This window comes from Neopelma chrysocephalum, unplaced genomic scaffold, assembly GCF_003984885.1.
Source record: "Neopelma chrysocephalum unplaced genomic scaffold, ASM398488v2 Primary Assembly neopelma1_116, whole genome shotgun sequence".
NCBI lineage: Eukaryota > Metazoa > Chordata > Aves > Passeriformes > Pipridae > Neopelma > Neopelma chrysocephalum.
In genome coordinates, this window is record NW_020897778.1 from 2,231,993 (window position 1) to 2,241,239 (window position 9,247).

Consider the following 9,247-nt stretch of genomic DNA (forward strand, 5'->3'; position numbering starts at 1 on the left):
TAATAGTAATAGTAGTAGTAGTTGTAGCAACCAGTGTTCACTCAGTGAATGACCTTGTGTTGCATTTTATACTCCTCAAAATGATGCTGGGATGGGGTTACTTACCAACACATTGCCTTGTCCTTAAAAAAAAAAACCATTACCTGCTAAGACTGACAACCTGGAAGGGTTGGAGCAGAGGGGAGCAGCCAGCTGTGCTCCTGCCTCAGCCTCCCCACCAGTGAAAAGGGGAGAAGGTGCCTTGCTTGGTGGGTGGTGGGAGATCAGTGTTTTTGTGATGGTCCCAGCTCCCGGCTGAGGGGTCCCTCGAGGCTCGGCCTGGCTTGTTGGCCACTCTGTTATTAATGCCAGTAATGGTATAGGAAGGATAAATTCCACCACTTGGCTGAACAGAGAAAATATGCAGAGAAGTGGCTGGCTTTCCATAAATCATCAGTGCTCCGTGCTACAACCGAGCCAGGACTTAAAATTCAGGTCAGGAGAGAGGGACTCTCGTAAGCCAGCAAGGGAAGGTAATTTATTCTGTTTATATCGTTTTACTGCAAGACAAGGGGGGGCGAAAACCTCTGCCATGATTTTGCATTTTAAATATTGGTTCAGAGCTGCAGCCTGCCTTGGACTTTTTATTTTTGTGCCTCAGAAATCGAGGGACAGGAACCATGAGAGAGGAGAGGGGTGCTGGGGGAGGAGACCCCCCTGCTGCCCTCAGTGCCCCCTAGGGCAGATGGGGCAAAAGCTGCCGGTGGCATTGATGGACCTCCCCTTTGGGATGTCCCCTGTTGGTGTCCCCCTCCAGCAGCCCTACTGACCCCCATGGCTGCTCCATGGGGATGCTCTGCCAGCAGGGCTGTGGGTGCCCCTGGGCTGCCTGGATGGGATTCAAACAACACGTGCCACCCGAGAGAAACGAATCGTGCATTGGGCTGTCTGCTGTGGGGGAAGGTGCTGAGCTGGGTAATGTGCCCCCTCCCAGTGCCAGAGAGCTGGGAGGACTCGGGTACCATGTGGGTGATGCAGGAACATCACCTTGTACAGGGGCCACGGCACCTGTTACACCCAGGGGAGTGATGGGGGGCTGCTCCCCCAGACCCCACACAGGGCTGGGGGACAATGGTGGAGCAGGGCAGCCCTGCCAGCAACGCTCGTGGTCTTGTCTTAAAAATAAAACAAAATAAAATAAAATGAAAGGGACAGGTGACCGAACAGTAGGTAACTAAAAGGTTTTTTATTCACATTGAACAACAAGAGCCATTCACACTAACAGCCTCTGCAAGAGGCAGCGGGGACAGGAAACCCACGACGCTTTCAGAAAACAACTTTTTTTCCTTTCCTTTTCCATTCTCCTTCCTTTTTTTATTGCCCCTTCTCTATCCTCTCACCCCCCTCCCCGGTGCCACCCCCTCCCTGCCTTCAAAATAGAAAAATTCGGAGCCTCCGATGACTAAAGTACAATAAATAATCAGTAAACACAAAAACATACTTTATTTGTTTCTCCTTTATACAAAATAAAGAAACTAGAAGCAAAAACTATAATACATCCTTAAATTGTCGGAGCCTCTGGGAATTGTTGGGGTGGGACTCGGCATCGAGGCTCAGGTGTAATTTCTGCTGTTGTGGTTGAGTTGGTTTAGTTCTGGGGTTTATTGGTTTTTTGTTGTTGTGTTTTTCCTGTTTCTGCCTCTTTCTGGTGTCTTTTCCACCACGTGGGAGCCCAATCTCAGTCAGTCACTGGGGCAGCCCTGGGCCTGGCCCCCCCACGACCCCCCTTCTCCCCATCACCAAAAACCGTGTCCAAACCCACCTTCTCCTTGGGGATAAAATGGGAACAATAAAAATAAGGGCAGGGAGAGGGGCCGCGGGGGTTATTCCTGCTGTTCCCCATTCCCCCCCTCCCACGACGTGGCAGGGGATAATTAAAAAGGATGCTAATTAGCAGGGGGGAGCCCTGCCCCAGCCCCTCCTCCCCTGGTGCCACCGGGGCGGTGGGACCTGTGTCCAGGCGAGTTCAGCTTTGGTCCAAGAGGTGGTCCCGACACCGGCGGGGGTCTTCAGGGCTGGGCACCATTCATTGCTCCCCTCCCAAGTGTTGGGGGGAAGGTGCCGGGAGGGGGGAGGTAGCGGGGTGGCCCCAAGGTCCCGGGGGGTGCAGAGATGGGGAGGGCAGAGGGGGGATGCAGGGATGCGTTTTGGCACGGGAGGGGGCTCTTTATCCGACGGTGGTGATGTGATGCGCCCTGGTCCGGGGTGAGGGGAGGGGGGACACGCGTGGGCTGGGGGGACGAAGGGGGCGTTTTCCCCCTGCACACACACACGCGTGCCCACGCCAGGCCTACCACACCGCCGCCTCGCTGAGCTCCGGGTTCGGGTGCGACAGAGCCCCGCTGTAGCCGCTATTGCTGGACATGGAGAAGGGGGGGCTGGGCCCCCCGCTGAAGACCTCCCCCGGGATGGGGTGCAGCGAGCCGGTCATCCCCGGCTCGGGGCTGGGGGTGTCGGGATGCGAGATCATATCCGTGTACCTTTGGTTTTCTGAGGAGTGGTGTCCGCTTAGGGGGGGCTCCAAGGGTCCCAGGGGTGTGGAGCCGGGTCCTGAGTTCTGAAGGTAGCTGGAGTCGGCCGGGGACTGGGCTTGGGAGGGCGGCCCGTGGGGGAAAAAGTCATAGTTGCCTCCCGGTCCGTAGTAGTCACCTTGGTAATCTGTGGGAAGGGGGGGAAAAAAGGATGGATCCTGTTCCCTGGGGCCAAAGACCTTCCAAAATCCTGCTGCACCCCATCCCAGCCCTGTCCTGTCCCCTCCAAAATATTGCTGGCTCCCAGGATGTGGGGCCCAAAGAGCCAGGTAGGACTTCGAGCCCAACCTGAGAGAAATAAACCTGTCCTAAGGGCTGCCGTGCCCATCACCCTCTCTCTGCCCAGACTGGAGGAGGGAAAGGCAAGGAACCCAGGGCTGGGATAGCTGAGGGGGTGAAAATGGGCTCTGTTTAGTGCTTAATTAACGGGGAAAAGTAAGATATATATATATATATATATATAAAGGGAACGGGAATAAATATATATAAAGAGAATGGGGGCAAATAAATATATAATGGGAAAAATATGTAATGGGAAAATATATAATATAATAGGAAGAATATATAATAATATAATATAATGGGGAAAAATATACACAATGGGAAAAACATATGTAATAGGGGAAAATATATGCATAAAAGGGGAACACACACACATATATATGTATATATAATGGCGAAATTATATGTAAGTTTAAGCAGCCTGGAAAGGATCTAGAAACTAACTTTAGGACAGCAAGGGGTGCCTGGAAAACCCCTGGTCAGATGGGAGGCTTTGAAAACACGGCTTTTGTGGGGGGCTCTGTGGGGAGCGGGGGGAGAGGGAGGCACGGGGCCGCCCCGCTGCGCCCATCCCGTCCCGTCGGGGCGGCGGGGGGGCGGCAGTGACCTTCCATATGCTGCGGGCCCCGCGAGGTAATTGGAACAAATGCGGCCTGAAAGGGGGACAAAAGCCCCGCAGCTGGGGCTTTGTTCGCGGGAGAGGGGCCCCGCAATGCCGGCGGGGCGCGGGGGTGCGTGGACGTGGCTGCGGGTGCGGGGATGCGGCCACGAGTGCGTGCGCGAGGGTAGGAGAAGCGGAAAATCCTTGGAGAAGCGCGATATGGAGGAACAAAAGGGGAAGGGGGACACACAGAGCAGGGTCCCCGCGGCCGGTCCCTCACCTCCGTAGTACGTGTAGGGGGTCGAGCCGAGCATCTCGGACTCGTCGAGGCGGCCGCCGAGGGGCCGCATCCTGCGGGGGCTGCGGAAGAAGGCGTGTCGGCGGGCGCCCAGCGCGCTCAGCTGCTTCATCCGCCGCTCCTTCGACCGACGGTTCTGGAACCAGACCTGTGGCCGGGCCGGTGTCAGTGCCCACCGGGGGTGGGGGAGCGGAGACCCCTCTGGGGCAGGGACATCCCTCTCCCTTCCTCCAGATTCTGGTCAGGGGAAGTGTTGGAAATCTTGCACCCACCCTGGGTTTTTCAACATTTTGGGTATTTTTTTAATGACGCTGAGCCCCCACTCTTCCTGCTGCTTATACCCCAAAAAGTGCATGAAGACCCCGCACCCCCCAAATAACAAGGTTTATCAGAATCCTGCCCATCTCGCCCCCAGCTGCATCCCCACATGCGCATCCTCAACCTGTCTGTCCCTGCAAAGGAGAGGGCAGCCGGAAAATACAGGAGGGATAAATTTCCCCTGTGGATACGGGGAATAAGGGAGGAAAGGTGGGAAGGAGAAAGGGGGTAGGACTGTGGATCGCGGCAGAAGCAGGCGGAAAGCGGGAAGCGGGGAGATAAGCACCTGCGGCAGCAGACAGAGAGTCAGAACAGCCGGCAGTGAGGATGGAAATGAAAGGGAAAGGGGAGATGCGGCCACCTCTCCACGGACATCGCCTAATCCGAACCGCACGCCTCAGCAGCCTGGTGGGGTGTCTGGATTATTGTCCCACTCCCCCAGGGATGGGGCAGCTCGGGAGAGCGAGCACATCATACTCCTGCGGGACTTCTGCTCCCCTCTGCCAGGAGCCGGGAATCGCAGCTCCGCTACCGGCAAAGCCGGAGAGTCCTCCCCTATTAATGCCTCTATTAAAGCCCATTAATCCCTACATTTCCGCAGGGATTTTCTTCACAGGGGTAGTGCGGTAAGAAAGTGCCGGCTGCCTGCAGAGAGCAATAGATGCTCCGTGCTTCCACAAGGCTGGAGCATCCAACTCCTGGCGCGCTGGAGATCCTGCTCGGCCCCACGGGAAGCCACGCAGGCTGACGTTTTGGGAATGGTTTTCATCCCTTCCCATGGGGTGGGTGTATTAAAGCACAGGGTGGGGGATCCCCGCTCACCCACGGGAGAATGGGGTGGGAGCAGGGCTGGGCCTGGGGTGATACTCGCAAGGGACAGATGGTGTTCCCCTGGCCCCATTCCCTGAGGGAACAATCTCGGTGTCCCAACCCCTTTCCAACACCTGGGGGAAACTGTCACAGCCTTGAACTCTCTGGGCTCCTACCAGAACCCCTTGTCCTCCCTCCCGGCAGCCTTGGGCTCTCCTACCTGGATGACTCTCATGTTGAGGCCGGTCTCCTGGGCCAGCTGCTCTCGGATGTGGCGGGTGGGTTTGGGGGTGGCGGCGAAGGCAGCTTTGAGGGTCTCCAGCTGCTTGGCTTTAATGGTGGTGCGGGGCCCCCTCCTCTTGGTGCCCGAGTTCTGCTCCTCGTTCTCGTTGTTGGTGGTCTCCTTGTCCGAGGAGGTCGAGTTGTCCGTCTCCTTGGTGTCGTCCTGCATGGGGTCCTGGAGATCCGGGGACAAACTCCTGTCTGTACATGAGGACACTGTAAAGGAGACCCAGAGAGGAAAGGAGGGGGGCGGATGACTTAGGGGAGAGGTTGACCCCCCTCTTCTCTGCCCTCCCCGGCCCATCCAGCTCAGCTGCTTTCCGGAAGAGGAGTTGGAAGGTGCTGGAGAGCAGTAGGGGGTGCAAATGGCCTCTGCCCCCCGATATCCCTAAAGCAACATCCCCCCAACATCACGCAGAGCTCCAGGCAAGCGCTGCCCGATCCAGCCCTGTGCACTGAGTCATGCCGGCCGGGGGGAGCTGGGGAGGGGGCGATCCCCCAGGCCCGCCGCAGCCCCCCACGCTCCCCCTCTCCCCCCTGCGCCTTTTACACTGGGAAGCGGGATGCGCCACTGGGAAAAATGAAACCGGTCCCTTTCGAGGTTTGGGGCGTCCCCAGTCACTGCCTTGAGCCTGGCTCACCCTCCGCCCCCAGCCACCGATCCCTCCCCCGGGGACCCTGCAGCCAGCACCCCCCCAAGGCCAAGCTCTACTCGCCTCGCTCACAGCAGCGGCCCCACTGACTGGCGTGGCAGGATCCGGCCCCGGGTGCTGGACGGAGAGAGAGCCCACGGAAGGGGGTGAGCAGGGGCGCCCGGCATGGCTGGGACAGCAGGAGGGGGCCTGGCCCTGCTCTCCTGACGCAGAGACAGCTTCCAAGGAAGTCAAATGGGAGCTTTGCCTCTGGGTGAAAGGAGGCGAAGGATCAGGCCCACGGCGCGGGGGGACAGGGCATACTCGCAGGGGGAGCTCCGGGGCGGGGGGGGCTCCCGAGCCAGCCCGGGGGGTGGTCCTGGTTCCCCACCGCCCCGCATCCCCGCTGCCGTAGGGGCCGTGCGCGGGGCAAGAGCCAAAAGGCGGGGAGGGGGGGAAGAGCTCATCCCACGCGTGTCCGCATCCCTCGGGGGGGGGTATCTCAGAGGCTTCCGCCCGCTTTGAAAGCTTTCACCCCAAATCCCTCCCTCCCCCCGCGGATCAACTGGCTGTGGGGTGCAGCCCCTCATCCCATAAATCCAAACCTCCTTCCCGGTCGGGAGATGCCTCCGCCGGGAGGTACCGACAGCTCGGGGCTGCTGCCTACGGGTTCGGCGCTGCCCGCTCCTGCCGGTGCCGGTGGCAGGGATTGCCTGAGGGGTCAGGCTGGCCGCGGGGTGCAGCCCCTCATCCCACAAATCCAAACCTCCTTCCCTGCCAGGAGGTGCCTCCACTGGGAGGTGCCGGCAGCAGGGACGGTGCGGTGCGGCGGGCTGAGCCGCTCGTACCTGAGTTGAGGCTGCCTTCCTTCAAACTGGGAGAGTTCAAATAATCCTCTTTGCAAACAAATTTGTTCTCGTCGATGATATAGAGTTCCTCGCCCGTGGAGAGCTGCTTGTTGCAGACCATGCAGGTGAAACAGTTCAGGTGAAAGACTTTATTCCGGGCTTTCCGGACGAGGTCGCTGGGGGAGATCCCTTGGGAGCAGCCGGCGCATTTGGTACCAAACCTCCTGGGAAGAGGGAGAAAAGCGAGAGCTGGAGCCCCGGCGGCGCTGGGCTGTGTGTGAGCTGTACCGAATCCCCCACCTCAAATCCCGCCGCGGGAACCCGATCCTCCAGGTCTCTCCCTGGAAGATTTAGGGGAGCAGGCGATTGTCCCCTTTGGGGCGAGTATGAGGGGAGCCTTCATCCCCGCGCAGCCCCGGCACTGGGCTGCGGGGAGAGCGCGGTTCTGGGGTGATCCCACGTGAGCATCCTCGCCCGGATTTGGCCCCTGAAGGGACTGAGGGGAGGGGGGATGGCGGGGGGTCCCTTCGGCGCTCCGCAGGGGGGGATTTCTTTTAAGCCGGTGCTCCCTGGGAGGGCAGCGGGGAGCTCCGGCCTGAAAATCCCGGGGAGAAAACGGAGCTAATCACGGCCAAAGAGATGGAAAAAGGGAGAGGCGGGTGCGAGGGGCAGCGCGCATCCAGAGGCAGAGGAGAGGGCTGAGCTCCTCAAGGTAGCCCGGGATCCCCAGGGCCGCGTCTGGTCCCCAGCCCATCCCTCTCTCCCGAGGGGGAATTCTTCCAGGTCGAGGAGAACGCTTTGGAAATCTCCGATTATCTTTTCCTTCCCAGAGTGGGTTTGGGTTTTTTTGTTTGTTTGGTTTTTTGTTGGTTTGGTTTTTTTGTCGTTGTTTTTTTTTTTTTTCATCAGGAGGTGCCTTTTTTTAAAAAAAAATACTTCCAGGGAATCTGAATCAGCTGGGAAAGATCTCCCAAGGTAAAAAGAAAAAAAAAGGAAAAAGAAAATAAACGCAAACAAATAAAAAAACCCACAAAACCTCCAAAACAAAACCCCAAACCCTACAAAAAAACCAAATAACCCCCAACAAAACAACAACAACAAAATGAAATAATTTAAAAAAACAACAAAGGAAAACAACAAAAAAATTCCACCCAAAAAACCCAAAGCAAACAAACAAAAAAGAAAAGAACAACAACAAAAAAACCCCAAACCAACCAAACAAAAAAACCCCACAGAGACAAAAAACCTGCCTACAGAACCGGGAGCGGGGGCTGTCGCTGCGGGGTTCCCGAGGTCCCCCTGGGCTCCCAGGCCCCGGGACGCCAAGCAGGGTCCCCCCTTTTTCCCCTCCGGCCGCGGCACAACTTCTGCCTCCTCCGCTGCTCCCCGTGACGTTGATGTAGTGAGAGCATTAGGAGTCATAAGTCATTGCCCCCCCCCTTCCCGTCCCGGCCCCTAATTTCCTCAGCGGCACCTTATCGCGGTCATTAGGGGCGTTTAAGATGCGGGTCCCCTCGGGGGGACGGTGGGGGAGGTTTTGGCCACCGATTTCACCGGGGCCTGTGGTCGCGGGAGGTGGGCTCGGAGCGCCAGGCCGGGTCCCGGAGGGGGGGCACACACGGGGCCGCAGCCGCGGTGCCCACCGGGGCCTGACGCGACGGGGCGGGCGGCGGCACCGGCGGAGCGGGGCCCAGGGCTCTCCGAGGAAGGTCATGGGGAGATTGGGGAGGGGGGCACAGCCTCGCTACCCCCTCCTCACGCTGCAGCAGCGGCCGCAGCGCAGCCGCCGGGTCCCCCCTTGGGCTTCCGCGGGCCGGGCACTGCTGCCCCATGGAGCGGCGGGGCAGGCTCGGTGTGGAGCCCCGGCAGGGAGGGACGGGAGGGGAGCCGAGCTCCCCCAAAGCTCCGGGGAGACCCTAGGGAGGCAGCAGAGCCCGGGCTCGTTGTGAATCCCCGCGCCCTCCACTGCCCGTTGGCGGGGTTGGAGTGGGGGGTGACGACTCACCTGAAAAAGTCATTTTTGCAGTAGAGTTTCCCTTCCCTGGAGAAGCATTTCTCGGTCAGGTTGCACTTGCACTCGCAGCACTGGACGCATTTGATGTGCCATGCTCTGTCCAAGACGTTCAGTAGGAACCGGTCCAAAATCGGCCTCTCGCAGCCCGCACAATGCACCATCATAACCTCCGCCGGGGGATGGAGACGCGCAAAAGGAGAAGCCAGACCCGCGCCGGCACACGGCGGCGGCAAAAAAAAAAAGAAAAAAAAAAAAAGAAAGAAAAAAAGGCAATCCCCCCTCACTAACAGGGGAAAATAATAAAAAATAAAATAAAATATAAAAAATTGTAGGAAAAAAATAAAATTAAAAAATGTAACAAAACGAAATTAAATGAAAAAATAAAATAAAAAGGAATAAAATAAAAGGGAAATAAAAACAAAATAAAAAATAAAGCAAAATAAAATCGAATAAAATAAAATAAAAATTAAAAAAATATAGAAGAGGGAATAACAAAAAATTCAGGGGAGGGGAGCGGGGCGGCTGTCAAGTTCTTCCCCCTCTTCTCTCCGGAGCCTCGACGACGGGAGGGAAAAAACGACGCCCCCCCCCC

General features: G+C 57.7%; 1 protein-coding gene across 3 annotated transcripts; it reads right to left on the reverse strand.

The window, feature by feature from the left end:
• Window positions 1–1,095: 1,095 nt before the first annotated feature.
• Window positions 1,096–8,877, reverse strand: LHX5 (LIM homeobox 5). 3 transcript variants are annotated; one of them, XM_027696850.1, is made up of 6 exons: window positions 8,647–8,877; window positions 6,642–6,865; window positions 5,878–5,931; window positions 5,100–5,377; window positions 3,734–3,899; window positions 1,096–2,697 (listed from the first exon to the last, which is right to left on the reverse strand). In XM_027696850.1, exons 1-6 carry the CDS (start codon window positions 8,817–8,819, stop codon window positions 2,330–2,332), a joined length of 1,263 nt encoding a protein of 420 aa, XP_027552651.1. In that variant the 5' UTR covers window positions 8,820–8,877; the 3' UTR covers window positions 1,096–2,329. The 3 variants fall into 3 exon arrangements, with proteins under 3 accessions (XP_027552651.1, XP_027552650.1, XP_027552652.1); XM_027696849.1 differs by having other exon boundaries at window positions 5,878–6,063; XM_027696851.1 differs by lacking the exon at window positions 5,878–5,931.
• Between the last annotated feature and the right edge of the window lie 370 nt (window positions 8,878–9,247).

Bases quoted from the DNA above. Each gene is read 5' to 3' on its own strand.
- LHX5 (XM_027696849.1), bottom strand. From the start codon at position 8,819: ATGATGGTGCATTGTGCGGGCTGCGAGAGGCCGATTTTGGACCGGTTC. The intron at 6,866-8,646 runs GTGAGTCGTCAC...CCCTCTTCCCAG, and splicing joins TGCAAAAATGACTTTTTCAG to GAGGTTTGGTACCAAATGCG. The intron at 5,378-5,877 runs GCGAGTAGAGCT...TCTCCTTTACAG, and splicing joins GGGCCGCTGCTGTGAGCGAG to TGTCCTCATGTACAGACAGG.